General features: G+C 38.5%; 2 protein-coding genes across 2 annotated transcripts in view; both read left to right on the forward strand.

The window, feature by feature from the left end:
* Positions 1 to 8995: 8995 nt before the first annotated feature.
* LOC117306331 (GDP-Man:Man(3)GlcNAc(2)-PP-Dol alpha-1,2-mannosyltransferase-like) lies at positions 8996 to 15166 on the forward strand. The gene is made up of 4 exons (XM_033790934.1): positions 8996 to 9105; positions 11021 to 11266; positions 12770 to 13701; positions 14780 to 15166. Exons 1-4 carry the CDS (start codon positions 9083 to 9085, stop codon positions 15049 to 15051), a joined length of 1473 nt encoding a protein of 490 aa, XP_033646825.1. The 5' UTR covers positions 8996 to 9082; the 3' UTR covers positions 15052 to 15166.
* Positions 15167 to 18386: 3220 nt separating this feature from the next.
* The window catches only part of LOC117306337 (F-BAR and double SH3 domains protein 2-like), a gene marked incomplete at its 3' end in the record, with an annotated part of 32780 nt that continues 31266 nt past the window's right edge, over positions 18387 to 19900 (forward strand). The window contains 1 exon segment of the mRNA XM_033790939.1: positions 18387 to 18729. Within this exon segment, the coding sequence (XP_033646830.1) occupies positions 18688 to 18729 (42 nt within the window).

The raw sequence follows: 19900 nt of genomic DNA on the forward strand, positions 1-19900 counted from the left end.
AGCAATAGACCTTTTCGCAAATACCGGGGCGCGCGCGTAAAGCTTGGAATTAGGTGCATTGTGGTCTAGCTGGTATCCAAATTTGATCCATATATATCCCACAATGCACCTCATTCAACAGTCTGCGCTTGCGCATTGGTATTTGCGATAAGGTCTATGCCACACAAGCACCAACATTGTGGGGTATGTTACTTTATGTCACGCTCGTTCATTTTCAAAAGACACCGCCATCTGTTTTTTTAAATGCCCGAAAGCATTTTCAACAATCATACGACTTCTGCTGTGAATATAATTATAGTGCACCTGTTGACAGGTCAAGTTTCCATAGGGATAGGGTTTCATTAAAAAAGTGTCTTCTTTATACGCCGAATATCCAAGTATGACGACTGGAACTTCTGCACCTTTTATTGGCCTGAGCTTGTTGGGGGGAAAAACTTCCCTTTTGTCAATTTGTGTTTCAGTGAAGAATGTTCAAATACCCAACTGTCATGGCATTTTCCTGGCCAACCAATGCCGATATCGGTAAACCTATAACAGAAGTCGACAAGTCCTTTCCGAATGACACTATACCACCCCTTGCGACTGTGGTAGTCCTTGTGGAATGACTTGGGGGAACCCCCACATTTGGGGAAACCCCACTTCTGTTGGAAACCTTTGATTATGGTTTTGGTATCCTCTGCAGATGAGGCAGTTACATATGACGACGATAGTTTGATTTAGCATTGTTAACAAGGTCTCTGTATATGATACACTGTTCTTTGTACAACTCATCATGCACAGCAAGGCAAGATTTTATCCACTTTCGCTCACGACGACATTTCTTTATTCAATAATTTAGTTGTCCATTAAAAAGATAAAAATGGAAAAATTACATGTCAAAACATTGATAAAAAGCTCCAGGACAGAAAACTAAAAGATACAGAAATATTTATAAAACTAGGATTTACATGAACACTGATGAAAGATAAGTTAAAAACACAAAAGAACCAAACAAAAACACCACATTTAAGCAAAAACTGCCCAAACCTCTCTGCTCCCACAAGCCGTATGATAAAAATAATCAGTAAAAACCCACTAAGAATAAAGTATTAGCTACTTGCATCAGCATTTATTTACAGAAGCAAATCGATGGTCCTTTAAGTTAGTTATACACAGAACATACAAAATAACAATTTAAATCATTTTTCATGGATCTAGCTGTGACACCTTGACCCCGTCGCAGCATGCCCTGAATGCAACACTTTCTTCACATGGAACAACAACAACATAAATTGATAGGTTTCAAAACAGTTCTTCACTCAAGGAGCGAACCTCCTGAATCAAGTATAGTAGGGCCGGAGTAACTTCCTATATGGTTTCATCGTCCTCTGCGATTTGACTGAGTATAGTTTCATTTATTTTGTCAAAGTTACGCCCGTCATTTTCATGAACTTGAACAAATCGTCCGTTTGACTGGGAAGTTTTATTTCTTGTCCTCGCTAACTGGTTGACCAGACAGTGAAATACACAGTTGCCCTTTTCGGTGTTTCATTTCTCTCAAGATATCCAAGTGTCATGGCATAGGCGATTAAATCATCTTTTGCTGTATCGGCAGTGTCTTGTGAAGTAGTATCTTTAAATATGCATGAATGAAAGCATTCAATCTTTTGAAATCGTCGCCACACTTATCACTCCTCTGTGCCTCACCAGATCCAATACACTATTCCTTGTTGTCGCAAACTGGTTTTCCAGACGGTGAAATAAACAGTTGCCTTCCTTCGGTGTATCACCTCTCTCCAGATATCCGAGTTGCATGGCATAGGCGATTAAATCATCTTTTGCTGTATCGGCAGTGTCTTGTGAAGTAAGAAACTTTAAATGTGCATGAATGAAAGCGTGTAATCTTTTGAAATAGTCGCCACTCTTTTCACTTATTTTCTGAAGAAGAGCCTCCAAGAACGCATTGTCTACCATATTATGTGATGACAATCTGCATTTTTGTTTTGCGAGTGCGCAGCAATACCAGTGCATTGGATGTGTACATCCCGGGTCTGTGTCCCTTGTGCACTGTTCGTCTTCACACTGGCATCTTCACTTCTCAGTCTACTGCCCACATTCAATGACGGATAGTTCTTAGCCTGTGGCATGGTTTGGTGCATGAGGAATCAATTATGTCGCCGTGAAATCCAGAATTGACACAAATGCTGCACAAAGCAAATGATTATACCTTAATTTCTTTAATTACGATAATTTAGCTCAGAAACAAAAAAAATACAAATGGTCAGTTTAAGCTTCCATATCAAGTTTAAGTGTCCATGTGTGAAATTGCTTAAGTAACATGGATGGTCAGTTTGAGCCTCTGTACTTAGATGAAAAAGAAAAGATGGCTTCATCTTTAGAGAATAATTTACCAGGTGACATGTCTGCCTGTTTACTAACCCCCCCCCCCCCCACCGTCCCCCCCTCCCCCATAAAATGAAACAACATATATATGTTCTGATCTTGACAAGTTCTAGGGCACTTTAAGAGCTCTGTACAAAGGTGTTTAGATCTTGATATTTGAACCCAGGTTTTAGCTCACAAAATGCCCCACATTAGATGTATCTTAATTGTCTTGAACACTTGTAAAATGTTCTGTATGTTTATTTGTGTTTGCTTGTAACTTCAGCCTTTTGTGTTTATGTTTGAGTTTCTTTTTAAATGTTTATATTCGGTGGTACAGTAATTTAACTGCAAACAGGGTTCATTATATAAAAAGTTGTAAGATTATTGCAAATGCCTGAAAAGGTTTTAAGAATTTATTTTTTATGAGTAACAGAATAGTATTTTGTAAAATCTTAATCAAAGTCATCCCAGCTGGGGCCAATATTGTACAACTTGTTAAAGGATTTGGGTACTTTTTGTAACACAAAACACAATGCACACAGATTTACATTAAATTTACACCGTTCGAAGATAATGATAGTAGATAAGCTTACCTTAAAATATTACTAGCTGAGGTGCTGTAGTTTTTTGAGAAATGAGTAAAAAAAATACACGAAAATTCATTTTACATGCTAAAATAATCTCCGCGACTTGTTTTAATCCTACAAAAAGTACCCAGACCCTGTAAGCAGGCGTTTTATTCTTACTACATGTTACTAGAGTCTCATAACTGCTGCTGCGCTGAAAATCAAAGCATGTTAAATTACCAGTGATTCTTGTATGGATGAGTGCTGAAACAATGAAAGTTATAAAGAATGCACATGCACACTTATAAACAATTCTTTATAACACACTTTTGGTTACCAGATCGTTCTTCCACATGTATAGTAAATTCAAATACTACCTAGCGAGTTACACAGCTTTACGAAATTGGGCCCCCAGAACCCAATTTTATGAAGCTTGTTTTATGTCTTGCTAGATAAGTATTTGGGCACCAGTGGCAGCAATGGGAACCATAGGCATTTCGGCTGGTAACATAATATCAGATCGCGTCTATTCCGTAACCAGCCTGATGAAAGTGGGTCCAGGTCAAATTTGAGTGTTTTTGTCCATCGCTCAAGTTACATGTACTTACATAGTGTACTATATTACCAAATACAAAGTGTTATTGAGTAAATGCAAATCTACAATAAATAGGCAACATTTCTGTGTATTTTTAACTACATCATAGAATCATACCTCAAGACTTCAGTCTGTGTACTAAGTGACCTCAGTAAGTACTACTGAATTAGAATTAACAATGTGTGGTTTGATGGGGAGGAATCGGCACCAGACTGCTCTTATAATTATTGTAGGTCATTTTAATTTGGCAAATATTAGTCAGTGTCCTGGGCCCAATTTTGTATAGCTGTTAGACAGAAAATACTGCTTCACAAATTTATTTGCTTAGCAAAAAATGAGTGGGGCACCAGTCACAACGATGTTAACTTAATTTAATTTTGGCTGGTAACCTGTTGTTTATGTTGAGCAATAATTTGTTGCGCTTAGCACATTTGTGTGCTTGTAGACTTTATGAAATTGGGCCCTGATGTTTGGACCCTAGCAGAGTCTAGCCTGAGCTTTGGAGAAAGACTCTACTACATGTACATTAGGGTCAAGACGTCAGGCTACTAACTAATGTTTGCATAAAGACCAGAGGTCCTATTGGTTGGTATGCAGCTTGCAACAGATGATTTCCATTCTCATTTTAGTGTTGTATGTAACCTGGCTTCTTGGCCATTGAAGTTTTGTTTTTTAGGCATTTAAGTGTTTTTAAGCTGTTAACTTCCATGGTAGAACATTTTCCGTGTACTTTCCATTTATGGTTAAAATAAAGGAATGTTTAGGAAGAAATGAGTTTGATTAACTTCCATCAAACCACCATGTTCCACCTCCCTTCCAGGCCACATGCTATATTTTCAAAGAGTAGTTTTGTTTTAGGTCTGTGAAAATTGTGCTCAAGTTGTCAAAGAAAACAGTCTACAGTTGATTCAATTTGTTGTCATATTTCTTTTATGTTAAAGACACTGGACACTATTGGTAATTGTGTATCTCAACTTATGCATAAAATAACAAACCTGTGAAAATGTTAGCTCTATCGGTCGTTGAAGTTGCGAGATATTAATGAAAGAAAAAAACATCCTTGTCGCACCATGGTCACACAAAGTTGTGTGCTTTTAGATGATTGATTTTGAGACCTCAAATTCGAAATCAGAGGTTTTGAAATCAAATTCATGTAAAATTACTTGTTTCTCAAAAACTACTTCACTTCAGAGGGAGCCGCTTCTCACAATGTTTTATACTATCAACCTCTCCCCATTACTGGTTACCAGGTGAGGTTTTATGCTAACATTTATTTTGAGTAATTACCAATAGTGTCCACTGCATTTAAAGCACTGTATGCTTTTGTCTGAATCATGCAGACAAACACTAAACTGGCCCACTCAAATTGGAGTAGAACCCAAGACCATCTGAATTCTTGAAAAGATGGCAACTACATTTTATCACGGATACGGTATGAACAGAAGACACCTCGGTTTTTCCCCACCCATCACCAAAGAAAAACACTAAACCATTCACCATCACCAAAGAAAAACACTAAACTGGCTCACTCAAGTTGGAGTTGAACCCAAGACCATCTGAATTCTTAAAAAGATGTCTTTTAAACTACATTTTATCACAAATCATTACTTTCAATACGCTACTAACAGAAGACACCTCAGTTATTCCCCAACCACCTCCAAAGAAAAAGAGAATCCAAAGAGGCACAAATAAACCACCAAAAAAAAAACAAAAAAAAAACAAATGCATATTATAACATTGGGTAAAAACTTTAACAATTAACTACAGCAGGATTTGAACCTGCGACCTCTAGATTAATGTGCCAGTGCTCAACGTACGAAACTGAGCACTAATGTAGCTCTAATGTTGCGAGACCTTTTAGGGATACTTCTTAACATAAGGACTAAATAGCTCAGTTGGTATAGTGATGGCACGTTAATCCAGACGTCCCAGGTTTAAATCCTGCCGTCGATTTCACAAAGAGTTAGGATTAATCTTAAGGTCTGTATGCTACAGTGCAGGGTTGGGACTCGTCCTAAGTCCTAAGATTAATCTTAAATTAGGAAGAGTTTTGTGAAATCGACGGCTGCTCTATTAAAATTCACCCTTAAAGAAAAACAGTAGCAACCGAAACAGTATTATTGACCCTCTGAGTTTTCTTTTTTAGGGAGTTCACATTGATGTACTTCCACATCCAAGTCTGCTTCCTTTGCAAATTAAAAAATAATATTAACAGTTGCTAACTATTGACATGATAATTTCACGGCAATGTTTGTCTCGCCTCTTCAAATACTAGAAGCTTTTGCACACTTACAAAATACGTGTTTTGGGGGGAAAATTTAACTCTTTCTCACCCAAAAGCGTTTATATTTGTGATTTTTTTTTTAGAGTGTTATGTATTGTAAGTAACAGCTGATAGATTGTTAAGTACATGTACACAACATGACTAATGGAGGTTATATTAATGTCTCCCACTTTATTTAAAATATTTGAGTTGCCATAGTTACAAAGCTCTACGGATATCATGACTTGCTGAATAAAATAGTTTGGTCACAACTTTAGTTTTTGTTTCTGATTTTTACACTACTCTATTTGTGGAGTATCAAGTTCCGTTGTAACAAAGAATGGGAGTTCAAATCCTGGCTTAGTCATCCTTTGTCAATGCCCCTTATTTTTGACCGCGCGAGGGCGCTATAAATAGTATTTTGATCACTTCCGGGGGTACACGCGATTCGCCCTGCACAAATTAATAGGCGTTCTGTCACTTTTATTGCGCCGTAGTTTCAATTTGCTTTAGAGGTGGATTATAACGGCTCCTTTAAAAGTCTTATTGTCTGTGATGGATTAGATGTCTGTGGTTATAATGTGTTCCAATCTTTAAAAACTGTTTTGGGTATGAATGAATATACCCCCGGAAGTGATTGAGAGCGCCCTCACGCGGTCAAAAATATGGCCCATACTGAAATAGTTATTATGTCTATTTACCAATGTGTAAGTGATTTGAGGCATTTCATAGTGAGTTATCATTAATTATCAATGTGTGTTTGTGGTAGCATCATTTGTATTAATAATCTACTTTGCTGTGTGTAGATTTGTTCTTTGAGAACTTGTCACGCTATTAATACTACTGTGAGTAGAGTTTGGAATTCAAGAGCCGACTTGATTTTGAAAATATCTGTCCTGCTTGATACTATACAGGTAGGTCATGGCATAATCATGGCAATGGGAGACTTTCTGGGACGATAGAGGGCAGCAGACTTACCGGGTAAATCCATTGTTCTCAGAATTATGCGCATGTTCAGAACTACGTAAACAATGGAAATTTACCCGGTATGTCTGCTGCCCTCTATGTCTTCTTATGACTAACATTTTGTTCCTCTTACAATACTTTGTTGAGTCATGCCAATGTCTATTTTCAGCACCAAATTTAAACAACAAGCATTGTGTTTTGTATGAAGGAAAACAAGGAACTTTTCTCTTATATCAATGTATGAAAATATTGTTTGAGCTGATCAAGGTCCTCTTTTCTTTTTGGAACACCAAAATAAATGTAACACTAAAGTAAATGGATAAGTTATAGTCAAACGTCTGAGTTTTAGATGGCGTATGTTCATGTCAGTTAAAATATTAATTCAACAAAATTCAAATTCGCTAGTCAGGAAAGGTTACTATGCCCAACTGAATTGTTTGTTTGATTTATATGTAACTATAGATCTCGGTCACGGATGACGATATTAATCAGGTTGGGTATACATTATTTTCTACAGAAGCAAACACTTGGTAAGCATTATCAAGATTTATGTTTATCTTGGCACCACAATTTGAACACGATCAAAGTTAAGATAGCTCCAAGTTTATTTTTTAAGAAGTAAAAAGAGGAACTCTTCCTGAGTTTATTAAAATGTAAGTGTTGTTTCACTGATATGGATCACAATAATAACTATAAATTGTGCGAATTGTAAGTTAGTTGCGCGTGAGAAAGTGTTTTGCGCACTTTGGAATCTGATATAAAAAAGCTGGAAGCATCACTTCTCTTCTAAACGAGTTCATTTTACAACTCCACAAGGATCGTTCCCAACTCATCCCGCAGAGTGCTATCAGCTTCAAGCCTGGAGTCTTGCTTCCCTATCTACAACACTATGGCGACCATGGATCGAGGGTGTTGTTGCATACAGCTGCTATTCCTGTGTATTTGGCTTGGTTTATTTCCAACCTTTTGCATCAGTGTGAATGAATTGACTGTTGAAGTACAATTATTATCACCAACTGGTGATGTAGAGGAGGATGACACAGTGAGATTACAATGTAATGCTACTGGTATGCGGTTTGGTTATGAACTGGAGTGGTGGGCATATTACAGCGGTAGTATGACACAAATAACAAGAAATGATGAGTGCATCGTTTATCTCAATCGCATAGTACATCTCCATCCTCAAATCAAAATCCCAGTCATCTATACCCAGATTGCTCATACCCATGTCCAACCAGCCCCACCCCAAGAAAACAATCACCTATAGTACATCTCCATCCTCAAATCAAAATCCCAGTCATCTATACCCAGATTGCTCATACCCATGTCCAACCAGCCCCACCCCAAGAAAACAATCACCTATAGTACATCTCCATCCTCAAATCAAAATCCCAGTCATCTATACCCAGATTGCCCATACCCATATCTAACAAGCCACACCCCCAGCGGATAATCACTAGTCCATCTCCCCTAACCCTCAAATCGAAATCCCAATCTCTGGTCGAGAAAGAACCAAAGTGCAGATACTTTCAGTTTATCTCTCCTTCAGAGATAGAAGGTTCTACCAATATTGAATTTATATGCGGCTAAAAAGAAGGATAAAAGGAATCAACATAATTAATTATACAAATATATTTGTCCAGTTTGTTTTCCAGTTGACATTGGTCACCTTTCTATTTCCCTTTTATTATTATTTTCTGAAATAGATTGAAACTGTTGGCTCACTACAACTGATAATTTTCAAGCACAAAAGAAAATAAAACCCATAAAAACAACAACTCAAGAAACAATTTTACAAACAGAAAACAATAACTGTTGAAAAATCCCAGCTTAGCAAATTCATACTTTTCTAGGTTTAGCAAGTTTTTGTGCTCACAAGCTTTATCCAATTGAGCCCATGGATACTAGTCACAAACTGTACCATGTTAATTACATGTGGGTTTTTTTGACAGGTAACCTAATTCTGGTTAGCATATTTTATTTTGCTTAGCATTATACAACTCTATGAAATTGAGCCCTCTCACCGCGAGAGGGCGCGGGCCAAAATATTGTGACATCAAAACAAGGCCGGAAGAGCTGCCTGGCACGCCTGCTCCCAATCTCGAGATTGCGCTGTTCAATCTCGCTGTTGCGCTAATTGAGCTATATGTTTAGTAAAAACTCTCGATGCTATCACCAAGATTGAGCAAATGTAGAGAATGCGCTCGAATGTAACTTCAAACAGAACCACGTACGCACGCGAGTCGACAAGGTCAATACGACGTGTGGACTGGAACTTGGAAGAATGTGATTTCCCGGTAGTTTTAGCATGATGCAATTCGACGGATAATGTCTGCTCAAACATTTGTGAGGTATGTATGTTCTCTAGGATAGTATTCTATGTTCTCTCATTCATGTTGTGGACAAATTACCGTATCCTGTAGCAATTTTGCATTCTTTTTCGTCAGCAGGTCAGTCACTCAGTGCGCTTTTCTAGACCCAGTGTCAGTGACTGGGGCGCTAGTTCCTTTTTTGAAATGTCGACATTATCGGTCATCTAGATGACCATGGAGCAATGACCGATAATGTCAAAATTTCAGTAGAATCATTAAAACATGGCGGCGCCCAATATCATGTCACGTTAAATGTAATTTTTGTACACGTTTTTTTGGACCAATTTTCAAATCATCACATCTGGATGAAGTCATCATTTAGTATAGTAAGGCCTGTGGTGATGTGCATAGTAATTCCACAAATGTAAGGAATAAAATGAGGTATGTTGGAGTAGTATTGGACTTTTTTAAATGGGAGAAATTTGCATTCAAACTACCTCGCATTTTGCGACCTTTGAAAACTTAGCGTTTAAGACATGTATCGAAGGTGGGCTGTAATATGGTGACACTCCAGTGATGAGACCGATGTTAAAAGCGGAGCCAATAACAGCTCAACAAGGTGGGCTATATAGATTCTAGGTAGAAGTACTTTGTGGGATGGAGCAAGATACGGAATGTAATATGGTATCTAATTTACCTCAATGAGATATCTAGTTGCGATAATCGTAACCCTCCATCCTCCCGACGGTCGGAGACCGGAGGGTTACGACACAAGACTGATATTATCGGTGTAACTAGCAGTTTTGACCAGTTTTTGCCAGACTCGTGATCAGATTCGTCCTTTTTTTCCACTTTCCAAAATCATGACAGACATTCTAAACACATGGAGTTGATCTTTATTGTATGACAACGTCATCTGGAACCCTTAAAACTACATCATGAAAATATTTGGCAGAAAAAACGACAAAAACTTACCAAAAGACTGACCGAATATATCCATAATCCATAGCGGGACCAACTAGTGATTTTGATGTCGCACTTGCTTGGCAACAACCAATCAGCGTGACCCAACCATCGATGTCGTATGCGTATCGGCCATTCCAGCTTGCAAACTCACCGCACTGTGTGTGTAAGCACCGATCCCCCGCACCGAGTGCGCAGCATGCAGGCATGTACATGTACATGTATTGTGTACACTTGCACACACACACACAACGTCAGGGTTTGTTTGGCCATGTGGGGGTATGGAGCAGCACACGGTACTTACGAGCTGTATAGTTTGTGCACGCACGATGTTCATACAGTACATGTACATGTACATGTACATGCCTGCATGCTGCGCACTCGGTGCGGGGGATCAGTGCTTACACACACAGGCGGTGAGTTTGCAAGCTGGAATGGCCGATACGCATACGACATCGATGGTTGGGTCACGCTGATTGGTTGTTGCCAAGCAAGTGCGACGTTCAAAATCACTAGTTGGTCCCGCTATGGATTATGGATATATTCGGTCAGTCTTTTGGTAAGTTTTTGTCGTTTTTTCTGCCAAATATTTTCATGATGTTGTTTTAAGGGTTCCAGATGACGTTGTCATACAATAAAGATCAACTCCATGTGTTTAGAATGTCTGTCATGATTTTGGAAAGTGGAAAAAAAGGACGAATCTGATCACGAGTCTGGCAAAAACTGGTCAAAACTGCTAGTTACACCGATAATATCAGTCTTGTGTCGTAACCCTCCGGTCTCCGACCGTAGGGAGGATGGAGGGTTACGATTATCGCAACTATGAGATATCCCTTTTTGTTAAAATGAGTGAAATAGTGGTGGTGGCAGCAGGATATGGAAAGTTATAATTTACCAAAAAGGTAACATCTTTGATGCCAAACAATGAAAACGTGCAATGATAGGCTTGTTGATATATAATTGTCGTTTTCTTTTCCATACCATTCAATAGGTGTATGCTAGGTCTACTTACACCAATGCTGTTTGTGTTATTGCCGTTCCTCCCCCTGGGGATCTTACTCTTCTACTTCTTGAGGCGGAGAGTCCAGCACCAAGGGAGACTCCAGTTTGGCCACCTGAGGGAGCCAGGCAGTGATGGACAACAGCCAATTGTGGTGGGTTTTTTCCATCCGTACTGTAATGCCGGAGGTGGTGGCGAGAGGGTTTTATGGTGTGCTATTGCTGCTCTGCAAGACAGGTATTAAACATTGACAAATCTCTCCCAACCCTAGGTGATGAGCTCCAACCAGGGCCCAATTTCATTGAGCTGCATTTAAGCAAGAATATTGCTAATCAGAAATGAGCAGGATATCAGTCATAAACTGTACCTGTAACTACATGGTAGCTCAGCTGGTAACCTTATTCTGGTAAGCAACATTTTGTTGTGCTCAGCTACTTTTTGTGCTTTAAAACAGCTCCATGGAATTGGGTCCAGGGCCAAACTCACAGAGCTGCTTTTAAAAGCAAAAAACATTGCTTTTAAAAACATTTTGTGCTAAACAGAGTTGAGCAGGACACCAGCCAGTCACAAATTGTACACGCTACATGTTTTGGGTTGTAACTTATTCTGGTAAGCAAAAATTCTGTTTGCACTTTGATACTTTTTCTGCTTTGAAAGCAGCTCTGTAATATTGGGCCCTGTTTAGCATGCGGCATGCCTGATTTGATGTTTCTTCCCTGAATGAAGGAACCACAAGCTTTAAAAAAATATTTGAACCTGTACTTACAAGCACTGGACACTATGGGTAACTACTTAAAGTAAATTTTAGCATTAAAACTTACTTGGTCTTGACTATGGAGAGCTTTTGAAAGTTTAAAACATAGTGAGAAACGTCTCCCTCTGAAGTAAGAAAGTTTTGAGAAAGAGGTAATTTCTCACTCACATATAAATAAACTTCAGACCTGAAGCCTTATATAGACATCTGAAAGCAATTCAATTCACCTTATTGTGAAAATTGTGCTGAACCCAGGGGGGTGATGGACAAAACTATAATGAGTTATACACAGGACATACTAAGCATTGTCCAGATAGGTTTTTAAAACAATAGGTCTTACAATCTTTGTTAACCTAGTTTACTTAAAAAAAATATTTAAAAAATGTAATTTTTGATGAAGGGATTAATTTTTGTTTTGAAATTCAGCATTAGGATATTGAAATTGTATACTGTTTACTTTTTAAAACACTACATCAATCTGTGTGGCTTGGCTTGGCTTGTCCCTTTCATCGCATGAAAAAGTAGTTGTTGCTACGAAAGCATATTTTTTTAATGTAATTAGGGTGTTGTAGGGTGTCGTGGCCGAGCGGATAAGAGTACTGAACTGAAGCTGTGGGGCTTCTGTTCAGCAGAGCACGGTCGTGACTCGTGTCCCTGAGCAAGACACTTGACTAGAATTGCGTCTCTCCACCCTGGGGCAAATGGGTACCTGTGAGTGCAGAGATGGTTCTTGTGATTGATTAAGCCGAGTAACGCATATTTGTTGCACACGGCTGTATACTCCACAGGGAGCTGAGATGGTTTAAAGAATGTCTTAAATGGCCCAGTGACCAGGGGTGATAATGTTGGAAGCACTTTGAGACGCCCTTTTTAGGTGTGAAAAGCGCTTTATAAAACCTGATAATTATTATTATTAACTAGTCATTCTTACCAACCTTCTGAAATTAACTGCAATTGTTAACACATTAATTTGACTTTTCTTCTAGATATTCCTTTGTGAAGTGTGTGGTGTATACCGGTGACAGTGACATAAGAGGTGAAGAAATTATACAAAAAGCAAAGCAACGCTTCAACATCAGCATCACTAAACCTGTGGAATTTGTGTTCCTGAAAAAGCGCCACCTTGTTGAGGCATCGACATACCCCTACTTCACTCTTCTTGGGCAGAGCCTCGGGTCTATGATACTTGGATGGGAAGCTTTAATGAACTGTGTACCTGATGTATACATTGACTCCATGGGTTATGCCTTTACATTGCCGCTCTTCAAGTATCTCGGTCTATGTAAGGTTGGCTGTTATGTTCACTATCCCACCATCAGCACTGATATGCTGACCAGGGTGACCCAGCGCACAGCCACGTACAACAACCCAGGTTTTGTTGCCAGAAGTCGTGTCCTTAGTTTCTTGAAGGTGATCTACTACCATATGTTTGCATACCTATATGGAATTATGGGCGCACGCAGTGATGCCGTGATGGTCAACTCATCATGGACAAACGGTCACATCCAATGCATCTGGAAGATACCAGCTCTAACAAGCATAGTGTATCCACCCTGTGATACAGACGCCTTCCTAAAAAAACCTTTGGTCTCAAAAGCTGGAAAGAAGAAACAGGTGATTGTTTCCATAGCTCAGTTCCGTCCTGAGAAAAACCACCCATTACAAGTAGAAGCATTCTTTGAGCTCTTAAAACGGCTCCCGATGGAAGAGAGGCAAAATTTGAAACTTGAACTCATTGGGAGCTGTCGGAATAAAGATGATTCAGACCGTGTGGATGCGTTGCGGGAACTTTGCGAGGACCACAAAATACGCGCCAATGTGGACTTTTTGCTGAACATCTCATTCGAAGATCTCAAAGAGCACTTGTCTGCTGCCACCATTGGGCTACATACCATGTGGAATGAACACTTTGGCATTGGTAGGTATTGTCGTTGCAAAGAAACCAATGATTGCTGGGGTCGGTTTACAAAGAACTTGGGACTAGTCCTTGGAGATATTAAAAACTTAAAGACAGTGGACACTATTGGTAATTGTCAAAGACTAGTCTTCTCACTTGCTGTATCTCAACATACGCATAAAATAACAAACGTATGAAAATTTGAGCTCAGTCGGTCATCGAAGTTGCGAGATAATAATGGAAGCACCCTTGTCACACGGAGTTGTGTGCTTTTCAGATGCTTGATTTCGAGACCGCAAATTCTAAATCTGAGGTCTCGAAATCAAATTCGTGGAAAATTACTTCTTTCGCGAAAACTACTCCACTTCAGGGGGAGCCGTTTCTCGCAATGTTTTATACTACCAACCTCTCCCCATTACTTGTTACCAAGTAAGGTTTTATGCTAACAATTATTTTGAGTAATTAACAGTGTCCACTGCCTTTAAGGCTAGTCCTAAGTTAGGAGGAGAAACTTGTCCTAACTCGAGATAAGACTAGTCTTAACTCCATGTGAAATCCACCCTTGGGGCCTTTCTCAGATCCGGATTAGGCTCCAGGCTCTGTCTGCTGATGTTCAAACTACCGCGTGCAATACGCAGGCTGCGTTTCCAATGTGTAACGCAGCGCGGGGGGCCTAAGTATAAGCCAGAGCCCAAGCCAAGGTTTGAGAAAGGCCCCCTAGTCTATCAAAATTTTTTATTTTCCACCTCCATATTTATTTTGACCGAATAAAGCGTGTACACCCCATTGTCAGCGAAAAGAAGATGAGTGTGCCTTCTTCGAATCTCTATGGGTCTGTACCATTGTCTCAATTCATTGAAAACAATTCTTGTTGTTGTTCTGAGTCAAGAGAAGCCATATCAAAATGTAGGTGAAGAAGTGTAAATAAGTCTCAGAGTGATATGGAGAAGCAGGGCCACAACACCACAGGGCTTTTGTCTCGGAAGAATCTGGGGCAAATGTTTGGTTTATAACTAGGATACGGTCGTAGCAACACAAATTCAGCTTATTTGACATGGATAGCAAACAAAGCCATATTTTCTAATTGTTTTCTGTACAGGTGTGGTTGAGTGCATGGCAGCAGGTACAGTTATCGTGGCACACAACTCAGGAGGACCAATGATGGACATTGTCATTGACTCTGATGGCAAACCCACGGGGTTCCTTGCTGACGATGTGATGAGCTACGCTGATGCCTTTGAAAAGATCCTTAGAATGAGTGACGAGGAGCAGATGGAGATCCAAAGGAATGCTAGAGCTTCGGTCGGGCGTTTCTCCGAGGAGGAATTCAAGAGAGGTTTTATTGATGCTACCGAAATTCTTATTAAATAAAGTTAAATGGTTACATCAATCTTGGTGGTTACATTATTCAGTCCCCTGACGATGACTAGAGCAAGCTAGTCGAAACGTTGCGACCAGTTTAAGAACTGACTCCGCGGTAGTGCAGTTAATCACAATCCTATAAGCTAAAGTAGTAGTCCCAGCCTATTTTCTATACCATCCGCCCGGGTAATAGTTAAAAAGCAGGAGAGTTCTTTTCAGAACTGAGAAGTCTCCCGAACCCCTGAACATCTACTCTGCGGTAGTAGAATAGAGCAAGAAGACAGTTCTCTAAGAACAAACTCTACCTGGCAAGTAGATACACGGTAGTGTTACGGCAAACCAAATATATATTACATCAATCTTATTGTAAAATTTTGATCAGCTACGAAGTTGAGAAAGTTTGAGGAATGTCTTTGTTTAAAAGCAGTGGACACTATTGGTAATTGTCAAAGACTAGCCTTCACAGTTGGTGTATCTCAACATATGCATAAAATAACAAACCTGTGAAAATTTGAGCTCAATCGGTCATCGAACTTGGGAGATAATAATAAAAGAAAAAACCACCCATTTGTCACGCGAAGTTGTGTGCGTTTAGATATGGTTGATTTCGAGACTTCAAGTTCTAAACCTGAGGTCTCGAAATCAAATTCGTGGAAAATTACTTCTTTCTCGAAAACTATGTCACTTCAGAGGGAGCCGTTTCTCACAATGTTTTATACTGTCAACCTCTCCCAATTACTCGTCACCAAGAAAGGTTTTATGCTAATAAATATTTTGAGTAATTACCAATAGTGTCCACTGCCTTTATACGGCGAGAACTGTACACAACGCTCTAATTTGTGCAGTCAAATTATTTCTGACTCCACAAAATGGTCAACCATTTTAGTTCGCTAAGTGAAAGGAACATCCACATTTAATTAGGTGACAGCGAGTACACAATTCCATCTGCACTTGTAGCCATAGCATTCATGAACGGATACCACAGAAATTTTCATTAAACCCTAAGAAATCTTGGAATCAATTCATGCATGAATCGATTCTCAGTTTCAAATGTTTTGTGTGAGCAATTTTAATGTGAAGGAAATTCTATCTCAAACACTTTTCAGTGCTTCTTACCAAATAAGTTTTTATGTTTTAGAGTATTAACTAATCTCAGAACCTACCTTTAATCAAGGGGAGAGTTCAATATACTTGATTTGAAGGAACATGGGAATCAGAAGGCATTTTGTAGATTAATAATGATAAGTATGTATCAGTTATAAAGATAGTACAATATTTTATCATTTTGTCAAAAGATTGATATTATAAACAAAAATATGAGAATCTTTAAAGGAAATTTATTTTTATAAATTCATCTCCAACTCACAGTTTCTGACTTTTAAAATGGATAAGTATTTTTTGTTATTTTGAAAAAGTATTTGTTCACAATATTTTAGGCAAAAATTGTTGAATTTACTTTCCTCTATATGTAGTTCAGATATATCAAGGTTTTACGACACCAATTCTCTACAGGTAGCACATTCTATAGAGAGATTGTTTCTTTTGTGGCCTCTTTTCCTGATATGGACCATTTCAAAACCCAAAATTTACTGACATTATCATTGACAAGATAATTAAGAAAACAGCAAAATTAAAAGATAAAGTACAAAAACAGTAGTGTTCAGTGTCTTTAGAGTACATGTAAAGTATGCTTTTTATATGTAAAGTAGCAATTAAAACCAAGAAAGAATGAGATATTTTAAAACGTTCAAAAAAATGACATGCAATAGGGTTTTGTATAAAACCTGAAAACCATTCTGGGGGGGGGGAGGGCGTGGCAAGGCCATTTTTATTTTGAAGTGGGTACTTTCATTGGAAAATTCTATGGGAAACTTTTTAAAGACACCAGGGCAACAGTGGCCTCCGTGAAATTCCAGGCATATGTATCACCCTGGTTACAAAACTATTATCGCCAATGCCCCATTTCCAACATTTTAAAAGGCAATGACTTAAAATGTTTATCAAATTGTGCTTGTACACAAAATCAATATTATTTAATATTTCACTGGAACACCTTTATTTTATAATGTTTAAACCATATTGCTACTTGTAACATCTTGAAGAAGGAATTAAAACAAACAAAAACAACCATGCATTTCATTGTGGTTCTTAATAATTGTTTCTGTCGCGACAAATTCATTTCATTTCGGGGGGAGTTTTGTAATTATTGATAAAATTATTACTCAAATGTTGCTATAATGAAGGATTTTAGTTTTATTGCGGACACTTTCGGAACAGAAAAAAAAATAAAAGTTCACAGATTTACAAATAACTTACAGGGTTTATAGAAGGTAATGGTGAAAGACTTCTCTTGAAATATTGTTCCATGAATTGCTTTACTTTTTGAGAAAACATTAAAACAATTATCAATTCTCAATAACGAGATTTACGGATTTATTTTGAACAAATGTCCATGACACGGCGAAACGTGCGGATACAAGGTATGGGTTTTCCTGTTATTTTCTCCCGACTCCGATGACCGATTAAGCGTAAATTTTCACAGGTTTATTATTTTATATAAAAGTTGTGATACACGAAGTGTGGGTCTCTTGGACAATACTGTTTACCGAAAGTGTCCAATGGCTTTAAAGTCACATTATACTGTGTCCTTCGCTAATTATTGTTGCAACTGGTTTCTAAACTGCCTGTCCCAGGGAGTTCTGTCCACCACTGGGAAGTTAACCTGGGCTGAGGAGGATGATTTTAAAAAGGTGCTATCAGAAGAAGTTTGTACATAGTTTTGCCATATGGGTGGACCGAATCACCGGGGGACAGAATCTCCTTCCACACCTGCCCAAATGATGGTAGTCCTATAGACCATAAGGGGCACTAGTTAATTATAGAGAAATAATTTCTGTTAAAAAATTACCAGTAAGGTGACTTACATCAATACAAACTTTTTTCATTATCTTGCAAAACCAAAAAAGCTTTTAATTTAATATTGAAATTAAATACAAGATGTTTTAAAAGTCAATGACAATAGCAAATCACATGAAGGTGTTTTCCTCATACCCGGTAGAGGAAAACAGCAATAAGGGAAAGTTTACTATTCTTTACTTCAAATGGATAGAAGCATTATTAGTATTTTCATCAATTATAATCATTATGTAATCATGAGTTTGGGCTTTATATTTGTTTTAGCGTACACCATGGAGCTTATGGTGTACACGAAGAAGTTTGTCGTCTACTAATATGAAATAGCGCCCTCTCGCGCAAATAATAGTAAACGTTTTTAGCTCTCTAAAGTAAAACAAACAAAAGTAGACATGAAACAGACGTAGACAATAGAAAAGAAAGGACACGGACGTTCGTTGCCGGATCCCCCACTTCGATCTGTTGAGTCAACTTTTTCCCAACAATTGTTCACTTCTTATTCACAAAAACTCAAGAACACGCTATTAATTTGTTGATCGGCTATCGTTTAACACTTGATTGTACGAAAGGAATATAGGAATCTCCGAATATAGCTGGAATATGATTTGCGCGAGTTGAGATTGCGCTTGGCTTGTGCAAACTGTGTGTGTGGGAATTCAACGTAAATTCAAGATGGCGATGCACAGCAGAAAGTGATTTTTTTAGTCGGTGTCTCTTTTCGCTCCGTCTGGAATGTCATTAAAAGCTGAAAATATGCAGCCACCGCCAAGAAAGGTAAGTTTTACTATTGTGCTTCGATGTAAGTGTGTATCATAAATCATAACTTGTCATTGTTTACATTTTTTAATGTTTTCAAAAAGTATCGTATCCACCCGTACATACATGGCTTGCCGTACAAAACAAAAAGTATCCGTTTAAAAAAGTAAACACCTGCCTGACTGAAACTCAGCTGTGCTGAGCAGCCGAGGTTAAACGGAAGGGTACGGCGGTCAGTGCTCGGCCCCTTCCACACAGTGTGAGTAGCAGCATGTGAATGGTCAATGGGGAAATAAACATCCCTTGATCATGATGATGTAAAATGCTAAATTATATAAAAGGCCAAGGGCAAGGCGAATAATCTTTTTGTTAAGAGTAAAGAACAATTATTTTTTTGTGTGCCTTGAGTTTTGTCTGCACTTGCTATTCTGCACTCCAACCGGTCCTCCAATGCTCCAACCAATGCAATGTGTGTGTCCAGAGGAGGTTTCTGCACAGTATACATGTAATCATGTAGAGGTCCTAACTACTTGCCGTCAACTCGCCGTCAACTCAATTGTGCCGTCAACTCGCCGTCAACTCCTCCAATATACATTTTAAATCCACAAAATAATTATAGAACGGTGACGTATCAGCTAAAAGAGAATTCGCGTAAGTTTTAGGTCATATTTCGGAATCAAAAATGAGGTTTTTTTCTTGTGAAAAAATTATCTCGAAGCAGCAAAACCATCGGCCGCCATCTTGCTTTTTCGTATGGATTAGTCTTGGCCCAAGATGTCAATGATTGGCACTTTTTTTCCAACACAAAGTCGTGTTTGTGAATGAAACTTAACCGAAATCCATGAGAAATTTGTAGTGTAGCCCAGACTTAACACTTCCGTGCCCCATTTATAAATCTTTCAAGTAAATTTAATGAGTTGACGGCACGAAAGTGATTTGACGGCGAGTTGTTGGCAAGTCGGCAAGTTGACAGCAAGTAGTAGGACCGTCATGTAGGAAGATGTGGATAACTCTCCGTATCACACCACCACTTTTTCATTCATTACAAAAAGGGATAGGCCTATCTCATTGAGGTAAATTAGATACTTTCCCTATATTATATCACATCGAAAGAAAAAGTGGTATTGTGATACAGAAACTTTTCCGAAGATGATGATGATGATGAATAATCTCTCTTTACCATTTTTCT

This window comes from Asterias rubens, unplaced genomic scaffold (genome assembly GCF_902459465.1).
Source record: "Asterias rubens unplaced genomic scaffold, eAstRub1.3, whole genome shotgun sequence".
Taxonomy (NCBI): domain Eukaryota; kingdom Metazoa; phylum Echinodermata; class Asteroidea; order Forcipulatida; family Asteriidae; genus Asterias; species Asterias rubens.